The 21,735-nt window shown below is 48.7% G+C and overlaps 1 protein-coding gene across 2 annotated transcripts; it reads right to left on the bottom strand.

Moving 5' to 3' along the window:
* Nucleotides 1-283: 283 nt before the first annotated feature.
* Nucleotides 284-18,093, bottom strand: Gprc5a (G protein-coupled receptor class C group 5 member A). Of its 2 annotated transcripts, none has more exons than XM_048432816.3 (4): nucleotides 17,938-18,093; nucleotides 4,987-5,913; nucleotides 1,529-1,587; nucleotides 284-1,267 (listed from the first exon to the last, which is right to left on the bottom strand). In XM_048432816.3, the coding sequence occupies exons 2-4, from the start codon at nucleotides 5,900-5,902 to the stop codon at nucleotides 1,172-1,174; spliced, it is 1,071 nt and encodes a 356-aa protein (XP_048288773.3). In that variant the 5' UTR covers nucleotides 5,903-5,913; nucleotides 17,938-18,093; the 3' UTR covers nucleotides 284-1,171. The 2 variants fall into 2 exon arrangements, with proteins under 2 accessions (XP_048288773.3, XP_087760173.1); XM_087904047.1 differs by lacking the exon at nucleotides 17,938-18,093 and adding an exon at nucleotides 9,448-9,591.
* Nucleotides 18,094-21,735: the final 3,642 nt, after the last annotated feature.

Raw genomic sequence — 21,735 nt, forward strand, 5'->3', positions numbered from 1 at the left:
GCCTCTGCCTCCCGAGTGCTGGGATTAAAGGTGAATGCCATCATGCCCAGGTCCAAGTGAAAACTCTTAAAGGGCAAGTTCCTAACTAAGTTGATGTTTACATATTGTTTGCATGTGCTGTGGCTAAGGGTGAGGATCCTAGTTCCCCCATAAGGGAGAGATTCCTAACCCTCTGCCCCAGATTTTGGAAAGACATCCCCTGACCTCCCCATGACATGTGCATACCCACACCCAAAAATAATCCTTAAAATATAATATTAAATTTTTTACAAAAGTAAATAAATTTAAATTAAAAAAAGTTGCCATCGCATCTTTATTGCATACCCAGGTGAATAACTTATCCCACAACGGACACATCCCGACCCAAGAAGAGACACTGCCCACTTACAGGGCTTGAGGTGAAGGCAGGATCCATCTATTACTGAGGCTGGGGGTGAGGGGGTGGGGAAGAGGGCCTGTCAGGAATGCATGGCATGACAAAGCCCAGATTCTCCTGGCAGGAAGAAACAGGCCTTGTCTACTCCAGTAATATCCAGAAGAGCTCCCAGAAAGGACACGGAGGTCCGGGCCGGCAGCAAGCTCGGAGGGGATACGCCCTTCAAGTTAGTGTCCGCACTGCTGGGACCATTGTGGGGCAGTGCCCAGCGATTAGACACTTAGTGACCTTTAGCCTCTCCTCCCCAGGCAGGAAGACCTAGGAGGGCAGGGCCAGGTTAGCTTCCAGTGTGGACTGATATGCACAGGGTGGAGACAGACATCTTTCTGGGTTAGTGCGAATTGCAGTTCTGCTCTGTGCCAAAGTGATCCTCACGGACCCCACCCTGGGTTCGACGAATTGGCTTCCGGAGATGAACGAGTCGGTGAGGAGTTAGATGACCAGCTGTTTGCTCACAATTCGTGGTAGAGGTAAGAGTCCCGCCCTGAGTTGCCCAAGACTCCCACCTCCAAGAAGTATCCTAAGAATGGGACAAGGAAACACGGGGCCGCTGAGAAGAAGCAGAAGCGGTCTGTTGGGCGCAGCAGCCCCAGACAGAGGGCAGACAGAGGGTGCTGGATGGGGAACAAGCCTCTGGTGCACAGTTCCCCTGGGACACCCTGGATTCAGTCCGCATCCGCAGGGCTCCTGACTGGAAGCTGCTGCCTGGCTCTGGTTGTCCCATTCTTCTCAGAGTTAGCTGCTGTCTCCTTTCCGTCCTTCGTAGTTATTGTACGGACTGGTCGGGGGATGGGCCCTCGGGATAGAGAACTCCTTCTTAGGACTCCGATCCTGTGAAGGAAGCAATCACGTGGTTAACCCTTCCATGGCCACCTCCGTCAGCCCCCCGATGCCCATCTCGAAAGATCTCTGTCTGCAGATCCTCCCCGAGCCCGAGTGCCACCCCAACCCCAAGAGGCACAGTGCAGGAAAGAAAGCAAGCCATCCGTTCGCGATGGCCACTTGGGTGCCACTAAAATGGTGGCAAATGCCATTCCCAAAGGACAATTGTCCCTGGGAGAGGGGGAGTGAGGAGAGGCAAAGGTCGCTTACCTGCAGCTGGAAATGCGTGGAATAAGGTGCATAGAGCGTGTCCCCCATGTCCTCATGACCTGGAACAGAGGAGAGGAGAAACTGAGGCACCCGGGCACATGCATTCCTCACTGTAGCCCTTGCCATGGTGTGTCTGTGACAACTGGTCCCCTTGGGCCTCGGCAGTTTAAATTTCTTGCAGGGAGAGGCCATGCCTTTCAGCGCCAAACCGGGCACTGTCACTTCCTGGGGCCTCAGGGACTTACACATTTCCTAAACTGGTAAGAGTTTGAGTGGTATGTTCTGTGTATTTGGGGGAACCCATAGGATGCTTGAACTTGAGCTGGCTTTAAGGCAACTCATTCATTTCCTGACAAGTTTACCTGTCCCTGCCCCCTTCCTAAACACTTCTTCATTTAAGACAGTGTGGGGACCTGGGTTGGCATGGTGGTGCACACCTGTGATCCCAGAACCTGGGCAGTGGAGGCAGGAGGATGAGGAGTTCAAGGCCATCTTCAGACCTTGTCTCAATAAAATAACAAAATAAGTACTGTCAGGGTAGGTCAGTGGGTAGAGGCACTTGCTGCCCAGCCTGACGACCTGAGCTTCATCTCAAGACCCACATGGTAAAACAAAAAAAGGACTCCGAAACTTATCCTCTGACCGCCATACATGTGTGTTATAACACACACACGCACATGAAAGAGAGTAAGTAACCAGTATTAACATTTTTAGACTAAAAATAAATAAGCAAAGATAGTACGAAGAACATAAGGCGTGCCCTGTCCTGTAAGAGACACAAGTAAGCTAACAAGAATATGTCGGTTCTCCAGCACACATACATGGTGGAGCCACTCCTAAGACAGACTGGGGAATGCTGGGCTCTGAAGCAGGCAGACAGCACATCAGACAAGCACCCTGGCCATCATGAGGCTGGAGACTAGTGACAGCTTGGTCTGTCTGCACTGAGACAGGCTTCCGTTGTGGAAGGCCGCAGTCCTGACGCAGACCCAACATAACAGGATGTGGGGAGCCGGAGAGAAGTGGGAGCAGCAGTAGATAGTGCCTAGAAAGATGGCTGAGAAAGGAAGCCGCCAGGGGCCCAGGCACGAAAGGCAAGACGCCGAACCAGGCACACACCTACCTACAGTCTTAGCACTCTGAAGACAGAGGAGGGAGGATTAGCGTATAAAGGCCAGTCTGCTCTGCACAGCAAGCTGAAGGACAGCCAGGACTACATAGCAAGACCCGACCTCAAAACAGGGATGTCATTTATACATCTTTGCACAGAGTCCAACCCCAACCACATACACTAGGGGGCTTTCCTCCCCTTTATCCCTTCTTATTCTAGTTCAGCCTGCATGAAATTGTGTCGAAAGTACTAGACGAAGACTTGAGAAGCCAGCTTCCAGTTCTACTTGACTACAGCTGGATTTTGGGGGAGATACTAAGAGATTGCCCTGAGTCTCAGGAGAGACTTTGGGTTTTTGAATAGTAAACAGACTACAGGGACTTCTAAAATTGGATTAAGTGCGTTTTGCATTATGATATGGTTATGTGCTGTGGAATAACCCTTCTGTACACTGTGACTATGTACTATTCTCCTTGGTTAATAAAAACCTGACAGGCCAGTAGCCAGACAGGAAGTACAGGCGGGACAGTCAGACACAGACAGAATGCTAGGATGAAGAGATGGAGACGAGAGATGCCAGGAACCAGAGGGACCAGTACATGCTAAAGGACAGGGAAAGCCACGAGTCATTTGGGGTAATTTAAAATGTAAGAGTTAGTAAGAAGCCTGAGCTACTGGCCAAGCATTTATATTAAGCAGTGATTATTTGGGAGCAGGTGGTCGGGACAGGAAAACTGCCTACAGCCATGAGACAATAGTAGGTCCAGGGAATGGAGTGTGGTGGTTTAAATGAGAAGGGCTCTCACAGGTTCAGATGTTCAAATACTTGGTCTCTAGTTGGGGGAAGTACTTGGGGAGGCTTGGTGGGTGCAACCTTGTTGGGGAAAGCATGTCAGTGAAGTGGACTTAGAGGTTAAAGCCTCTCCCCCACTTCCAGCTGGTTCACTCTATACCTCTTGCTTGTGTTTGAAGACACACGCTCTCAACTTCCCTGCCATAGTGGACTCTTATCCCTCTGGAATCAAAAGCCAAAATGATTTGTGTTGGGTCTTGGTCTTTTGTCAAAGCAACAGGAAAGTGACAAATACAGATATTGATTTACTCAAGATCAGAATCTGTAAACAGCCAGCAAGTTCCTCATAGTTCGGGGGTTTCTTTCAGGGGGTGTTTGTTTGGGTTTACTTTAAGATCTGTCTATTTTAATTTTACGTGTATGAGGCTTTGCCTGCATGTAAGTATACCACGTGTGTGTGTAGTACTCAGAGAGGCTAGAAGAGGGTACGAGATTCCTGGAATTGGAGTTGCCAAGGGTTGTGAACTCCCGCGAGTCCTCTGCAAAAGCAGCAATGCTCTCAACCGTGAGCCATCTCTCTAGCCCTTGTTTGGGTATTGTTTGCTTGTTTGTTTTCTGAGGCTGGAGCTCATGTACCCCAGGCTGACCATTCTGATACTCTTGTCTCCACCTCCCAAGGGCTCATGATGGGTGAGCCCCACAACCCGGCATTCTTAGGGTTATAGTCAATGAGTCCTCCTCTGCCTCCACTGTCTTTTCTCGGTGTTTCGCATCTGGGTTTGGGAGTGTGTTCTTGTCTGTTTTGGTTCCCCTCCTGTCTCTATTCCTCTTTTCCACAACTGAGATTACAGGGTGATTTTGGGTGCCTTGGCTGGGATTACAATCTGATTAAAACAAAATCAGGAGGACATTAGGGCAGTTGTTTGGTTATTGGGGGTTTGGTTGGTTGGAATCTTTGGTTTGGGGTTTTGTTGTTGCTATTGTTTGTTTCATTGTTTGTTTTGGTTCTTTGAGACAAGGCTTCTCTGTGTAGCTATGGTTGCCCTGGAACTCACTATGCAGACAGGCCTGCTTTGCCTCCTAAGTGCTGGGGTCAAAGGTGAGTGCTACCACTGCCTGGCTTGATTTTTGTGATCTTGAGACCACCTCCTGTACCCCAGGCTGGCCTTGAAATCCACGTGTTGCCAAAAATGACTTTGAACATCTGATCCTCCTGCCTCTCCCTCCCAAGTGCTGGGCTTACAAGTGTGTGCCACCGTACCCATTTTAAGTGGTGCTGGAGGGTCTGTGACTTTCCGTTCATGTTTAAACAAGCACCACACTGACCTACATACCCAGCCCAAAAGGGTTTTGGTATTCTGAAAGACAGTCTTTCTATATGACCCATCTTAAACTCATGATCCTTCTGCCTCCATCCCCCAAGTGCTGAGATTAGAGATGTATTTGCCTCTGTGTATGTGTGCATGTGTGTGTGCCCAGGTGTGTGCACATGAGCCTGCACTACCATGCCCAGCTTGTTCCCCCATCTTCGTACCAAGGCCTCCTCGCCCGTACCTTGGGTGATTTCCTCTTGGGAGTAGGCTCTGTTCTCTACACCATAGCTCTGCTTCATGAGTTGAGGTTTACAGAAAGCATCTTCAACTGGGTAATCTGTGGGACTTTGTTGCCTTGGGAGCCGTAGAAACTCAGGGAAGATATAGAATGCCAGGAAAACCCAGCCATTGGCAACCAAGGCTGTGCAGAGAATGGTGTCGTCCCACTCAGAGCCGATGTCGGGAATCAGGAGCAGGACAATCCAGGCCACCCAGACAGCAATGGACAAGAATGAGGTGCAGCATATGTGGGCCCCGTGTCTCTTCCAGCCAGGAAAGGACCCACAGAAGACGAAGAAGGATGAGAAGAAGGTCAGCGCCATCAAGAAGAGTACGTAGATGAGCAGCATGACAAAGTCCTCATTGCGCCGAGAGGCGGGAAGCTCAGAAAAGACATCGACATTGGTCCTGTTCATGGTGAGGACCAGGTACTCAATGGCAATGACGTCCTGGACTAGGCTGAAGCCCAAAGCCAGGCTCAAGATCACAAGCCACGACAGGGGCTTCCTCCCTCGGACCAGCTTGTTCAAATTGAAGGTGTGGGCCAGGAGGCAAGAGAAGCAGACCGCGAAAAGGACGCCGAAGAGGAAGAAGCGCGTGGGGCCGGTGGCCCCATCCAGCTTGATGATGAAGGCGAAGGTGAGGCCGAAGACCCCGAGCACTCCCAGGAGGAAGAGGAACTGGGTGGGGAGCATCTTCCGCCTGTTGGAGTCCTGCACTTTGCTGATGAGGATCAAGAGAGCAAACATGAAGGCCACTGTGGCCACAGCCCCCACCGCGGCCAGTGTTTCCAGGGCAATGCCCCAGCCTTCAGCCAGATCACAAAGTCTGTGGTACCTGGAATCCAGGTTTGTGCGGCAACCTCTAGGGACAGGCATTCTGGTTGGTCCTGTAATTAAAAAAAGAAAAAGGAGAAGCAAAATTAGGGAGCAGGCAAGCCTCTAGGACACAGGCTGGAAATGGGGCTGTGTTTAGCCAGTCTCCCTTGTAAACTACATCAGAACTAACCGAGGGGAGGGCTCCTATCTGAGTTCTTATGGCATTTTTTCTTCACTACACCTTTGGTTTTATTGTTTGATACTTGTAAATTTCTCGTTAGTTTTTCTTTCTTCCTTTCTGTTTTATTATTTCTTGAGGCAGGATTTCATGTAGACCAGGCTGGCCTCAAACTAGTTTTGTAGCTAAGGATGGCTTTGAACTCCTGTTCCACTGCTGGCTCCTCCCAAGTGCTGGGAATATACAGACCTGCACCAGAAAGCCTACTTCCTTTCTCTCCTTAGCTTCCTTCCCCGCCCCGCTGTGGGTTTGCTCAGTTCTCAGCAAGTTGGGAGTCCACTTAGGAATCTGAGGCTGGATTCTACAACCAGCTATGGTCTGGCAGGGAAGATGCAGTCATGAAGGCCAACTCCTTGGAAAAGCACAAGAGTCCTCTAGTGCGGGATATAACATAGGGAGGGAGAAGTCAGAAATGAGAAGGAAGCCAGGGTTGGGATGCCTTAAATGGAACCAGCGCACAGCATCAGCTGAATCAGGGCCTCTCTCCAGGAAGCAGGAAAAATGAGCCCGAGTCTCCTCACCACATGACAGTGTGGGCACATGAGACTTTCCGGCCATGTGACAGAGTGCCCGCTGCTGCGGGTGACTGTGCCCACCCAAGAAATAAGGACCACCCTTCCTTCTCCCACCCCATCCGAAGAGCGGCCTCATCAGCACAGACAGAATTCAAATACCTGCCTCCTCTTAACAATGCAAACAAAACCCAGAATCGAAAGCCTTAGGAAGCTGAGGCAGGAGGATTACTGCGAGGTGGTGGCCAGACTGTGCTACAAGTTTTATGTTAGTTTGAGCTAAAGAGTGAGACCCTGCCTTGAATAAATAAATAGAAAATTAAGTAAGACAAGTCATCCTACCAACATTAATGAGTAAAATGAGTAATGAGTAAAGAATTATGTAGCTGAGTAACATTTATTACTCAGCTACATATACATATATAAGTATACATATACACACATGCATTCACTTTTGCAAATGTATATGTTATATACATGGAATTTTTAAGTTTATTACTTTTAATTATGTACATGCATGTGTGTCTGGGTGGGTATGTGCATGTGAGTGCAGGTGCCCACAAAGGCCAGGAGAGGGCGACAGATCTCCTGGAGCAGGAGTTACAAGTGCTTGAGCACGATGAGGGTTGGGAACTGAACTCCAGCCCTCTGCGGGAGCAGCAAGCAGCATCGGCTCCTGTACTCTAGAACTTCATGTAGAGTGTGTGACCGTAAATGGTTAACTCTGTCTCTCTACGGTTCACCTTGTGTTATACTGCTATGGTCTCTGTCATGCTTGTCCTTCCCCACTCCACTGCTCAGCTCAACCTCAGGCCCCACAGTAAGCTGCTAAGAGGGTAAAAACCTCTGCATGTGACAGGACATGCCTATAATCCCAGCATCTAGAGGGGGAGGTAGGAAGGTCAGGAGGTCAAGGCCAGTCTCTGCTGCATATTGAGTTGGAAGCCATCCTGAACTACAGGAAACTATGGATAGCTCGAAACCCAAAACAACAAGAAGGTCACTTGGATCAGACTAAAGCATTTAAATGGCACCTTTGAGGGCTTTAGGGGACTAGATAAGGTCATTAGCATAGAGTGCCCATGCTTGAAACCTGATGGCTTTATTAAGAGAGAGACCAGAAAAGAGACATGTGCACCCACAGACTTCCTGTTCCATGTTGTGTGATGCCTTGTGTCACATGCTTCCTTATCACGTGATATCTTGTACCATGAGACTTTGCCAACAAGGCTATTCCCAGATGCTACCCCTAACTCTCGGGTCTTAAGAATAAGCTTTCTTCTCTATCCAAAGTTACCCAGCCTTAGCTATCTCGCTATAGTAGTGAAAAATAACACCAACGGATTTCCGGAGTCCCACTGTGTGCCAATCACAAGAACTCTCAACTGGGGACATTGCTCAGTAGACTCTTGCCCAGCATGCAAAATGGCCTAGGGCCAATCCTCAGTAACACACACACACACACAGTCTCATCTAGTGGCAGAAGGACAAAGACAGGGGACACAGGTCTGACATGTCATCTCATTCCTCCTGCCCTTCAGATTTGTCACCAGTCTCCGTTGGTACAGTTCTGTTTCTCCATGCTTCCTGGCCCTCCTTGTCAACTGCCACTTCACCTCTCAATGTTCTGCTGTCTGTGGACAAGCAGCTTTAATCATAATTACTTGCTGTTTAGGAAGGACTTTGAACCTGATGACTATAAGCCTTGAAGATCAGTCACCTCTGGCCTAAAGGACAGGTGCAGCCCTGGACAAAGGGACATCGGCATTGGTCCCTAGCCTCACTGTGACTGTGTAGGAGTGTGTCCTGTTTGGCGCCTCCCGACTCCGAAGACCCGGCCTCACAAGGGCAATTGGTAGTATGTGTTATAAATATCAAGCATCCCTCCAGTCAGTTGTGCATGCATGCGTGCCTCTGTGTGTGTGTGTGTGTGTGTTAAACCCAGGGTCTCATACATACTAGGTATGTGCTTTGCCCCCAGTGCCACAAACAACCTTTTAGGAAACCTTTATGGTTTGCTTGTTTTTAATGACCTGATGCCTTTCATTAGGGCTGCACATAGGAACATGTAGTTATTGAAGAAAATACCTATCCTCCTGAGCCCCCAGCCTTACCAACCAGTAACTACACACAAATCCTCAGGGAGGTGTGGGCCTTGTGACTCCCTCCCCTTTCATAAGAGGGTGTGTGTGGACAAGTACTCCTTTAGTTTTCTGAGACAGGGTCGCCTGCAGCCCAGACGAGCATCACCCTTGGTCGTCCTCCCTCTCCCTCCCGAGTCCTGGGATTACCAGCCTGCACCGCCCCAAGCAGCAACAGCAGCAAAAAGTCTTAGTGAGTATTTTGTGTGTGGGTGACTAACTTTTGGGAAATCACCAAAGTAAATCACCTGTTAACCCTCCTCCACCCTTTCTCCAGCTGGCTGGGATTGCTCAATGCGTCTCAAAGTGTCCTAAGCACTCTGAATTTAGTGAGAGAGGCAAATAAGTCACTTAAGAAGCAAGAATGTATCAAAAAGCTGCTGTGGAACCAGAATGTGGTCCTGAGGAGAGGAAGGAAACAGGAAGGAAGAAGGCGTCAAACTCAGGTTCTTAGCTTTGTTGTAGCGTTTTTTGCTGATTCTTTTCTTTTTCTTTTCACACTTACTTATTTATCTACTCACTTATTTGGAACAGGGAGGTCACGTGTGTGCCACCGTATGTGGAGGCCAGGACAACCTGTAGGTGTTGGTTCTCTCTTTCCATCACACAAGTCCCGAGAATCGAACCCATGCTGTCAGACTTAGCCACAAGCACCTTTACCCACTGAGCCATCTCCCCAGCCCAGATTATTTGTTTTTTGAGACAGAGTCTTACTTTAGCGGGGGCTGGCCTGGACTCCTAGCAATCCTCTTGCCTCAGCCTCCTGAGTGCTTGGATTACAGACCTGAGCCACATAGGCTGCAGGATGGGCAATTACTTGGTGCCGCCTTCAATCTTTTTGGAATGAGTTGGGACTCGAAAGTAAGGCAGGAACACACAATTGCAGGGTTGGGGTGTGGACCTAAGGGGAGAGAGAAGGGGGAGACTGGAAGGGAGGTTCTTGCTGAGCTCAATTGCAAGCCCTGGTCCCTGTCGTATTTGAGATGGTTTGAACATGAAATCTCCACCGGCTTGTGTGTTTGCACACTTGGTCCCCAGCTGCAGGTCAGCCTTTGTTGGGGCCTTTCTGGAGAAGTGAGCTATTGGGGGTTAGCTTTCAGATCTTTTAGCCTAGCCCAACTTCCTGTCCACTCTCAGGTTCCTGATGACTGAAGCAATGTGACCAGCCACTCATAAACTCCTGCCATCCCACCATGACAGGCTGTAGCCCCTCAGATTATCAACCAAAATAAATCCTTCCCCCTCTTAACAGGTCTTTGGTCACAGCCATCAGAAAGATAACTAGTATAATTGGGTTTCAGGAGCACTGTGTATGGACCAAATCACTAACCCCTCTGAACCCGTTTTCTCATCTATAAAACAAGGGAAGGGCTGTTGAACCAGGGGACCAAGCCCTTCATCAGCCTCTGCTCATCCCCTGGGCAGTTCCATGTAGACAGCTCCCATGGCTTTCTCCAGCCCCACCTTCTTCCTCACCTCACCTCCCATCATTAAAATATGGATTGCAAACTTCTAACCCATCCAAAACCAGGCCTAGTGGTGAGTGAGGTCAGGGCAGAGAGGGCCTGGGAGCCTGGGGGCAAAGACAAAGCTCTGTGAATAGAGCTGACCCTAGGCATGGTGTTGGCATGTGGCACTGGCTGGTGGGCAAGGACAAACGCCAGCATTTGTTGAGCCCTTGGCTTCTCTACTTCCAGACTCTTCCTCAGCACTGTAGTGGAAGGGCTAGGACAGGCTTAGAACTGGATGCTGGCTCCACACGGCCCTTCCTAGCAGATCTCACAAAGGAGCGTGCTGAGGAGTTAGGATAGCTCAAGGCTGACTCTCTTCCTTCCTGGGACATTCACCTCCTTCTGTCACCAAAAGTGACCACAGCGCCTTCCTCTGAGGACTGCCCTGGGGGTGACATCAAGATCTCAGTCCTGCCAACTTGTGACTCTGCAGCCTTTTCATTCTCTCTCTTAAGTCAGTAGTGACAATGGTCACGGTATCATGAGGAAGTAAATGGCGCCTGCTGCCACGTATCGGACTGGCGATGCTGAAATGTCATGCCTTATTGCTTCTCCTATTTATATGTTCTTACACAGTATCTCCTCTCCTAGTTTTTATTTTAATTAATAATTTTTACAATCTTTCCTCATTTTCATCTACTAGTCTAATAATCTATTTAGGTTAATCCTTGGGAGATGAAGTTAAGGATGAAGCTATGGCCCAGTGAGTAAGGTGCTTACCTCTGGTGTCTGAGTCTCCAGAGCCCAGTTAAAAGCGCAACAGGGCAGCCTACGGGGAGATGGGAGGCAGGAGACTCTCTGTTCACTTGGGCCAGCGAGTCTGGCGTATGCAATGGTCAGCAAGGGACTTTGCCCCAAAGAAGGCAGAAGGCGGGATCAACACCCGAGGTTGTCCTCTGGCTTCGTCCCGAACTACAAGCGTGCCTCGCACAAGCACACCATTTTTTAAACGATGAACTTAAATGTCCAGTGTCACAAAGGAAAGATTTATGATTCTATACCTCATCTAGGCTTGGAGGCCCAATCCTGTAATCCCAGCCACTTGCAAGAGGATCACAGTTTGAGATCTGCATAGACTACATAGCAAATTCAGGTCAGTCTGGGAAACTTGGTGAGATCCTGTGTAAAATAAATAACTTTTAACAAATTAAATTATGCGTGTGGAGAGCAGTGTAGAAGAGAAACAAATAAGGACAAAGTATGAGGCCAGACATGTTGGTGATTGCTCTGAAGACCAGAGGAAGGCAGAGAGGCAGTCAGATCTCTGAGTTCAAGGCCAACCTGGGCTACGTAGAGAGACCCTGTCTAAACAAAAAAAAAATAATAAAATAAAAATAAAGTATGGTATAAATGCATGAAAATGCCCATATCCACACAAACACATAATTAAAAATAATAAAAACAAATCTATTTTAGAATACATAAATGACATTCGGGAGGGCCGAGAATGGGTAGAGCGCTTCCCTAGTTAACAATTTCACCCTTGGTTCCCTTCCTCTCTTAGTCACCAACATGGCCTTCAGAACCTGCCCTTCTCCAGACTTCTCTCCAGACTCCACCGATGGCTCTCAACCTTCCTCACACTGCAATCCTTTAATTCGGTTCCTCAAGCTGTGGTGATCCCCACCCATAAAATTATTTCATTGCTATTTTATAACTGTAATGTTTGCCACTGTTATGAATCATCATGTAACTATCTGATAAGCATGGCATCTGATATCCGACCCCTGAGGGCGGGGTCACGACCCACAGGTTGAGATCCACCACTCCACACCATCATCTAGTGAAGCTCTAACTGGTGATAGGTCCCCAGGGCAAGCAACCCTTCAGGTAATCAGTCTCCCTCATCCACAAGTACTAGATGGACAAATCCCATAGAACCCAAAGTGTGGCTGCTGCCCTTGGAGAAGCAACTTCATAGGTCTGTCAGACGACTGACCGACTGTTCACTTAAGCAGTTGGGGATCACAGAGAGTATCATGTGGGCAACTGAGATCCCACATACCTGAGCAGGGTGAAGAGGGAGCCCCACTTTGACGCTTCTTTGTGTTTAAACAGGGTCTCACTGTAGCCCAGGCTGGCCTTGAACACACTATGTAGCTGAGGGTGGCTTTAAACATTTTGATCCTTGAACAAGTCCTCTTAACAGCTGAGCCATCTCTCCAGCCCCTTTCTTCCTTCCTCCCTCCCTTCCTCCCTTCCTTCTTTTTTTCTTTTTGGATTTTCAAGACAGAGTTTCTCTGTGTAGCCCTGACTGTCCTGGAACTGGCTCTTCAGACCAGGCTGGCCTTGAACTCAGAGATCTGCCTGCCTCTGCTTCCGGAGTGCTGGGATTAAAGGTAAACACTGCCAGGTCTTTCTTTCCTTTTTTAAAGACAGGATCTGGATATATAAGGTAGCCTAAACTGACCTCAAAATCACAATCCTCCTGCCTCCACCTCTTGAGTGCCAGGGTGTACACCACCACACCCGACATTCCAAAAGTGCTTTCCGTGTGGATTGGAATTTGGGGCTGTTCAGGGTCTTCTCATAGAAAATCATGCTTTTTGCCTCAAGAGTGTGAAATCATTCTCCTGGTCAAAGAGCTAGCTCCTTTCCCTCCTGCTCACAGTTCAGCTGTGTTTCTTCTCCCAATTTAAATTATGCTGGGATTTTCTGTTTGTTTCTTTGTTTGTTTGTTTTGAGACAGGGTTTCTCTGTGTAGCCTTGGCTGTCCTAGAACTCACTCCGTAGACCAGACTGGCTTTGAACTCACAGAGATCACCTGCTTCAGCCTCCCAAGTGCTGGGATTAAAGACGTGAGCCACCTGGCTGTACTGGGGATTTTTTATCGCATTATTACTAATCCCTTCCCATTCTAAATGTATAGGTCTCTTCCTAGACTTGACAGTATTCATTTCCCGTGTGCCTGACAGTGACATTAACACCAGTGCTGACCAGTCTGTTGGATACCACAAGCTCCATGAGGACACAGAACGGCTCTTCTGACTGTTGGGTGCTCTCTCTCTCTCTTTCTCTCTCTCTCTCTCTCTCTCTCTCTGTGTGTGTGTGTGTGTGTGTGTGTGTGTGTGTGTGTGTGTGTGTGTGTTCTGCTCAGTGGCCCTGGGCAAGTATTTTGGACTAAAATTAACTGCTAAATACATACTCAACTATGAGTAATGGCAATGAAGTATTTATTCGAAACAAGGTCTCACTCTTATGTAGCTGGGCCTCAAACTTCCAACCCTCCTGCCTCCCCCGCCCCCCCCCCCCGTGTAATGGGCCCTCATGCATGAGCTGACACACCCAGCTAAAGGAGTACAAAACTTTAAGATGAGGCCGTTCAGATGTTTCCTGACCCTCCTACATTCATCCAGACTGAGTTCTTCCAAGGGAGGAGTCCCACAAAAACGTCTCTGCACTTGAAAAAGGATCAGTGCAGATGGGAAGTACCTGCCTGCGATCCCCTGGACTAGGTAGCCACCCCAGCTCCCACCACATAAACATGACACATGGTGGCAGCATCCTGTGAATAATGCCTTACTAAGGCAGCCGAGCTGAGTTTCCAGGTAGTGACGGAAGGAAAGTGCATCACTGTGGTAGATGGGACAGGTCTGACAGCAGGCTCAGGCCCGTTTCTCACTTTCATACAGTGCCCCGGAGTAGAACCCTCCACTCTTACTCCGAACAAAGCAAGTAGACTTTAGATTAATGAGAACGTGCAATAAAACACAAGAAGCTTCTGTGTGTGTGTGTGTGTGTGTGTGTGTGTGTGTGTGTGTGTGTAGGCACAGCCCTGGGATATTCCAGACAAGTGGGTCTTTGTGTGTTTGGGGCAGCCTGGTTTTACATAATGAGCTCCAGGTCAGTCAGACCTACATCGTAAAACCGGTGTGCAAATAAAACAAAGAGCAACAAAAAAGCAATTAGAGATGCACCCTGTGGAAGCAGAAAAACACATCATAGCACGAGAATCTTTAAAACAAAAGCTACAGGAAACTAAAAGAAACAATAAAGTTACAGCTTTTTTTTCCTGGTGTAGTCTGTACCCCGTATCTGTGTGAGTATGTACTCAGTGTAGAGTCTGTACCCCGTATCTATGTGAGTACGTGCTTACATGCAGAGATCGGAGGCAGACATTGAATGTTCTCCTCCATTGAGACAGTCTCCCGCTATACCTGAAGCTCAATGATCTGGTAGTTTGGCTGGCTACGAAACTCTCAGGATCTGCCTATCTCTGCCCCCCTCCACCCTGGGTTTACAGACACGCATGGCCATATGCTGCTATGCCCGGGTTTACATGGGTACTTAAGATTCTAACTCAGGTCTTCGGGCTTACACATCAAGCTCTTGTCCAGGGAACCAGCTCCTCAGCCTCCATAGATGGCTTTTAAAATCTGGTCCTTGTGTCTGGAGGGATGGCTCAGCCGTTAAAGGCTAGGCTCACAACCAAAAATATAAGAGTTCGGTTCCCAGCACCCACGGCTGTCCCTCCAGGTACATGTAAAAAAAATGTAAAAAAAAATAAAATAAAATAAAAATCTGGTCCTTGGCAGATGTCATACATAAAAAAATAACCAACATAATCTCAAAACCATTTTCTGGATACTTTAATGGAAACACTGCGTATCTTCATACGGTTCATCTCTCCATTGTTAACCAAATAACCAGGCCCTCTGAACTGGTGGTCATCCAGCACTTTCTGTAATGGCAGTAAGTAGTTTGGGCTTTGGAAGCCATAACTTTGTAACATAAAAGTAGTCACAAACAACACAAAGACAAATGAGCATTAATATGCCCCCCCCATGAAACTCTTTAATATCAGCACTTGGGAAGCAGAGGTAGGCAGTTCTCAGTGAGTTTGAGGCTATCCTGGTCTACAAAGTGAGCTCCAGAATACACAGAGAAGCACTGTCTTGAAAAACAACCAAGAAAACGAAGAAAGGAAGGAAGGAAGAAAGACTCTTTATTAAGAAGGAAAAAAACAAAACTCCAGGCCAATTTGGACCATACACCATAGTTTGCTAACCCTGCCCTATCTGATGGAATTTATCCAAATGGTCATGAATGTTTACCAAAGCCTGAGTGTCATTTTAGAACGCAAAGAATCTGAAAATCTAAAGTAAACGTACAGACTCGGTGCAGTGGGTCACACCTGTACTCCCAGCCACTCGAAATGGGGAAAGTGGAGAAAGACGCATTTGGGCTCTGGAGTTTGAGATGCTCCAGGACAACTGACCAAGACTTAGTCTCAAAATGAAAAGAGGGAAAGAAGGAAGGGAAGAAAGGTCATAAGAACAAGAACAAAGTGGGCATGGGGATTCACGTCTTAGTCTCAGCACTTGGGAAGCCCAGAGTTCAAGGCCAGCCTGCTCTACGCAGTAAATTCCAGGTCTGCTAGGGCCACAATGAAACCTTGTCTCAAAAAAAAGAAAAGAAAGGAAAAAGAAAAAAGCAGGGGTTGGGGGATAAAAATACAAACACCGAGCTTTCAGAGGGTAGCTCAGGCCTATAATTCCAGCACTGAGAAATTGGGGTAACCTGATCTACACAGCGAACGCCAGGTCAGTGAAGGCTATTTGAATTCCTTTCTTGAAACAATAGCAGGAGCTGACAAGCCGGCTAGATGGTAAAGGCGGCGCGCCACCAAGCCTAGGAAGCTGAGTGCCACACACAAGACACATGGTGGCAAGAGTAAGCCAGTTCCCTCAAGCTGTCCTTTGACAGTGACAATATGCACTGTGGCCTGCTCACACCTACAGACAGACAGAAGGGAGGAGGCTCCAACAAAGGAGGAAAAAGTCAGCCCTGGTCTGAAGGTCAGATCCCCTCCACGGAAAGCCCTGTTCAGCTTAAGGCGACTGTTTGGACTGTTTGATCCCACCGTCTGTCCGCTCTGTGGATCTCCGGAAAGAACAACAGAGTCCACCATCAGCATTCCTCTTCACACCCCGTTATCCTCAATTACCTCTCAAGAATGGAATGAAATTGAAAATGCAGGTTTTCAATCAGCCTCTGAAGGAGATTGTGCGGTCACAGGAAAGCAAGGATCTACACACAGAAAACACACTTGGGGCATCTCCAAAGACCCCCTCAACACAAGGACCTCTGAGAGCAGGTGTCTGCCTAATAAGTTACTGTTTCTGCAGAATCCAGGAAACATTGGACTGCCTGGGGCCAGGTAGAGACCTCTTCTTGGGAAATCACAGACTTGCCCTCTGGCCATTCCCTTTGGGCCTGGAGGCCAGCCTCTCCATTCTTGCTTTGATCCTAGGGCAGCACCTCCCAGCCCTACCTCCCCTTCATTCTCTCTCTCTCTCTCTCTCTCTCTCTCTCTCTCTCTCTCTCTCTCTCTCTCTCTCTCTCTCTCTCTCTCAGTGATGACTAGCTTACAAACCCCTCAGGGTGGAGTGCTGGCCTCACCCTCCTCTCCAAGTTCCCAAGCCATTGTGTCTGAAGTGGCTCTTTTAGGAATGAGCTCAGAGCTATGACTGATTCCAAAGGACCCTTCACCAGGCTTCAACAAAAGCCTCTGAGAAGAAAGCTAGGCTGGAGAAAAGTCAGGAATGTTGGACCTTCCAATTCCTGGATCCAAGCAGGCCTTGCCTTTTAGGAGCCTTCACTGTAGATGTTTTAAGAGACAGTTTTGGTCAGACATGGTGATAGATACTTATAATCCCAGCACTCTCAAAGCTGAGGCAGAAGGATGCTTACAAACTTGAGGCCAGCCTGGATATCAAACAAAACAAAACAAAAAAAGCAATAACCACCACTATTTCCTGTCTTCACATTCAATGAGATCAGCCAGCCTCCTGCCCTTGCTTTTCTGTTGTTGTTTTTTCTTTCTTTTTTTCTTTTTTGCCTCTGGGAAAGTAAGTTTTTTTCACCTTCTCGCAGGGCAGGCAGGAGTTAAAGGGAGAAAAGGTCTTGGACCATGGGGGCACTAGAAGAAGTAAAGGGTTGGGTGGAGGAACACCAAGGGCTCCCCTTGGTTTTGTTCTATCACACATATGAGCATGAGGGTTCTTGGGAAGATATGGAAGTCGCTCTTTCTGAGCCGTCTTTCCTTTGGGAAGGAAGTGTCTTGCACTGTCTCCCTGTGCCCACTCGATTCATTCACAAGCTCTTGAAACTCAGACGGGTGTTAAAGGCTCAGTAACAAACAAGCAAACAAACAGAAAGCCGGGCAGTGGTGGCACACGCCCTTAATCCCAGCACTCTGGAGGCAGAGGCGGGCGGATCTCTGTGAGTTCTAGGCCAGCCTGGTCTACTACACGGCTAACTCCAGGACAGCCAGGGCTACACAGGGAAAACCCTGTCTCGAAAACCAAAAAGCTCAGTAACACCCCATCTTTCACCAGGGGCTCAGAGGCACCTGGGAGGAGCCTAGTGCAATTCAAGACAGACCTCTCTTCATTGCAATATTTAAAATATTGCTTTGTATTTTGAGATAGGGACTTACATAGCCCAGGCTGGCCTTGTCACCTTCTACCTCCCAGGTGCAGGATTACAAGTTTATTGGTCTTTCGCCTCTGTCTTAGCCTGGGAAGCCCAGAGAATGCATTCTGAGGTGCGGGAAGCTCGGTTTCATCTGTTTCTCCTAGCCAGCTGTAGTCCATCACAGGTTGTCTATGCTCGCTACCCCAAGGGCTCCCCAAGCCCCACTCTCCGGATTTAAAGCTGGGCCCCGTATGCCCTTCGCTAGCCCTCTTACCTGGTCGCCTCGGCGCTTGGGGTGAACGGAGAACTTGCGACTCGCGCGCGTGGGAGGGGCGAGCGAGCGTGCGACCCCTGCCTGCTAGGCGCGTACCGGGACAAGGATCCCGCCTAGGCTGCGCAGAGCAGTTATAAAGGCTTCTGCCGCCGGAGGGAGGGAAAGGGTGAGCCGAGGGACAGGGGGCGGGGGCGGGGCTGGGGGGGGAGGACACGCCTAATCCAGCTCCGCGGCACTTCTCGCTGTTATGAAAATAAAGTCACCGTGCCAGAGACTGAACCAAAAGCCTCCCTGACGTCAGAAGCACAGTCACTCAAGAAATAGGTGGCGGGGTTGTGGAGGAAGCATCCGACTCTGCCGGGCGTAACTCCCCAAGACAAACGCTCCCCTCAGGCCGGAAGCGCCCGTAAGATAAGGACCACACCGTGAACCCAGCTGTAGATGGGCGCTGCTGGCTGTCACCTCCTGGAGGGAACCACACCCATCCTCCCCGAGGGCACGCCAGGGCCCCAAGGGCCAAGACCTAGCCAGCAGCTCCTTGCCGCTCCTTTGTTACTTTCTGCGGGAGGAGTTGGTCTTCATTTTCCCTTGGTGACACCTGTCTCCCCATCACTCCTTCCTCCGGTGCGTGCGCTGGGAGGAGCCAGGCTTAAATGAAAAAAGATGGGCCCCCAGTCAAAGTGAAGGAGGTAAAGACCAAGGAAAAGTCCCCTAAGGATCCAAAGATGGTTCAGGAAGGCCACTTAGTGGAACTGTCGTGTTAGTATAGCCCCGGGCTGAGAGATCCTATCGCTGTCTTCCTAACCAGCTCTCCAAAAGTTTGACAAAGCAGGTTGATAGGAACGGGGACGCCAGATAAAATTTTGAAACGAAGGAATTTGCCTTTGGTGTCGGATTCCACCTGTCTAGGCGGGTGCCCGCAGCTCTCCCATTATCAGGCCAGTCTGTCTGGAACTTGCCTGTTCAGCGGTCAAAAAGCCCTGGAATGTGTAGTTGGGCCTGGTTCTACCCGGTCACCTTAGTGGCCTGGGAAATTGGACTTTAAGGTGGTGGGGAAGGCCTAGAGCAGCGGTTCTCAACCTTCCTAATGCTGCGGCCCTTTGATGCAGTCCCTCGGGTGGTGGTGACCCCACCCATAAAATTATTGTCGTTGCTACTTCAATTTGCTACTGTTATGAATCACAGTATAAATATCTGTGTTCTCCGATGATCTGAGGTGACCCCTGTGAAAGGGTTTTTCGATTCCCAAAGGGGGTTTTGACCACTGGCCTAGGGCAAAAAAAAACCAAAAACCCTCTTTTCTTTGATCCACACCGTGCCCAGTCTGACAACCCAAATCAGCGAAGTCCAAGAAGAGCACCAAGACTACAAAACTGTCCCTGGCCTACACACAATGACCACGGTGAATACAAGTGTGCATCCACACGTGTGCATGCGTGCGCGCGCGTGCACACACACACACACTGCAACAGAAAAAGAAAGAAAGAAAGAAGGAAGGAAGGAAGGAAGGAAGGAAGGAAGGAAGGAAGGAAGAAAGAAAGAAAGAAAGAAAGAAAGAGAAAGAAAGACTCTTCATGAGCTTATGTTATGGTGTGCAAAGTACTGGGTTCAAGTCCCAGGACTGGAATACTCTGCATCTTTGGAGGCCTTGCCTCTGTTGATCTCACGTCCAGGAAACCACAGCCAGTACCTTAACTTGGCTGGCGGTTTCCCTAGAGGCCTGCAGGTCAGGGGGCTTCAAGCGCTCTCTTCCTCTCCTGGGGCTCATCAAGGGACAGAGGCCTGGGACAGGGACTTTGAGAAGGATGGGGCTGGAAAGGGCTTTGCTCTGAACTTCTCTCTTGTCTACAAAAACTTGACCATTGCACAACAGAACCATAGCCAGTCCACAAATTCTAGGCATGTATGTATGCATTGAAACAGCACAGCTTCCAGCAGCCAAGTTACAAGAAGTAAAAAAGACATAGAAGGGCTAGGCATGGTGACTCACACCCATTGTCCCAACACTTGAGAGACTAAAGCCTGTTGTCATTCAAGCTATTAAGTGCCCTACCAGGGCTATAAAGTAAGGCTTTATCTCAAGAAGAAGAAGAAATGAAGGAAGGAGAAGAAATGAGAGGAAAAGGAATTAACTTTATCATATATATAAACCAATAGATCCAAATAAGATTATCTCAACATATTACCTATAAGAGCACTGACTGCTCTTCCAAGGGACTTGAGTTCAATTCCTAGCACCCACGTGGTGGCCCACAATTCTGCCTCCCGTTTCAGGGGACCTGATGTCCCTACGGGTACCCATGTCACACACAGTACACAGACACACAGGCAGACAGAACACTCATACACAGAATGAAGAAATGGATGACCCCATGGGTAAATGTGCTGTCAGGAAGCTGATGTCCTGGGTTTTATCCCCGAGTCCCACGTGGTAGAGGAGAGAAACACTTCTGCAAATCGTCCTCTGGCCTCCACATGTGTGTTGTGGCAAGTACTGGCACACTAAATAAATAAGTGCACAGATAAATGTAATTTTAAATTGGCTTTAATTACGAATAAAATACCAATCTAGGCATGATGACGTGTGACCACAGTCCCAGCACGTGGGAGACAAACACTGGAGAATGTTGCGTTCAGTGACATCCTGAGCTACGTAGTGAGGCGTTGCCGAGAAAATTATTAAGTGATTTTGCATTACTTTGTCACACTATGGCCTCAAAATTCCAGGCCATTTTAGACCAGTCACATATTGGGGGACCAGAAGTCATGTGCGGCTCGTGGCTGCCACCCTGGACAGCACAGAGTTAGCTGTCACTGAGGGCAGTTCTAGCCCTGCTTTAGGGTCTGAGTCACTATGTCTGGGGTGGGGCTCATGACGTCAAGTAGAAGACGTCAGGTCTGAGGAGGAAGCAAGAGCAGAGGGGATAAGATTTCTTCGCTGCCACTGGCCACTTTCTCCGATGTCCGTTGTGCCCTAAAATGCAGAGTCTAGATGATGTCTGGCTGACTGGTCCAGGCCTGTGACTAAGAGACACCTTGTTTCCTTGTTTGGGAAGGCGTTCTCTCTCTCTCTCTCTCTCTCTCTCTCTCTCTCTCTCTCTCTCTCTCACTCTCTCTTCCTCTCTCTCCTTATATTTCACTTTGTCATTGACTTTGGATGCCCACCTGCCACGTAGGAATTTCCTCCTAATTAAAACACTTTGGTCCTGGAGGAAAACCCGTAAAATTCAGGGAGCTAATGAGAGTTACCCAGCCCCACCCCAAGGTTACATAAGCAGTTAACAATTATTAGAGAGTAGAGACTCTCTGGTGAGATGCCTGCAAGCTGGGAAGGTAAGTGCCAAGGGTACTTCGATGAGTCATCACCCAGGGCTGGAGTGGACTTTTTAGTGCTACCTTTGAGTCACCCGTGCTCCTGTAAGTCACCCTTTACCCCTGTACGTAACCCAGTGAGCTCACTGGTTCACTAGGCTAGACTTGGGTGGAACGGTTTCTTAGGTCTGTAGTCAGTGTCCTGTCTGGACTGAGCACAGAGTTGTTCATGTCATCCCAGGAAAAGTTCTGGAACACTGCCTTGGCCTTTAAGCATCCTCTCCTATCCTCCTTTGGTTTTTTTAAATGTATTTTGTTTTATGTGCATGAGTGTTCTGCTTGTATGTATGTGTGTATGTATGTATGTGTGTATGTATGTATGTATGTGTACCAAGTGCATTCCTGGTACCCAAGGAGGTCAGAAGAGGATATCGGATCCCCTGAAACTGGAGTTACAGATGACTGTGAGTGTCCATGTGGGTGTTG

This window comes from Myodes glareolus, chromosome 3, assembly GCF_982192425.1.
Source record: "Myodes glareolus chromosome 3, mMyoGla1.1, whole genome shotgun sequence".
Classification (NCBI taxonomy): domain Eukaryota; kingdom Metazoa; phylum Chordata; class Mammalia; order Rodentia; family Cricetidae; genus Myodes; species Myodes glareolus.

Coding starts and splice junctions, on each gene's coding strand:
- Gprc5a (XM_048432816.3), bottom strand. CDS start 5,902: ATGCCTGTCCCTAGAGGTTGCCGCACAAACCTGGATTCCAGGTACCAC. Junction 1,588..4,986: donor CCAAGAGGAAATCACCCAAG/GTACGGGCGAGG, acceptor CCTCTGTTCCAG/GTCATGAGGACATGGGGGAC. Junction 1,268..1,528: donor CCACGCATTTCCAGCTGCAG/GTAAGCGACCTT, acceptor CTTCCTTCACAG/GATCGGAGTCCTAAGAAGGA.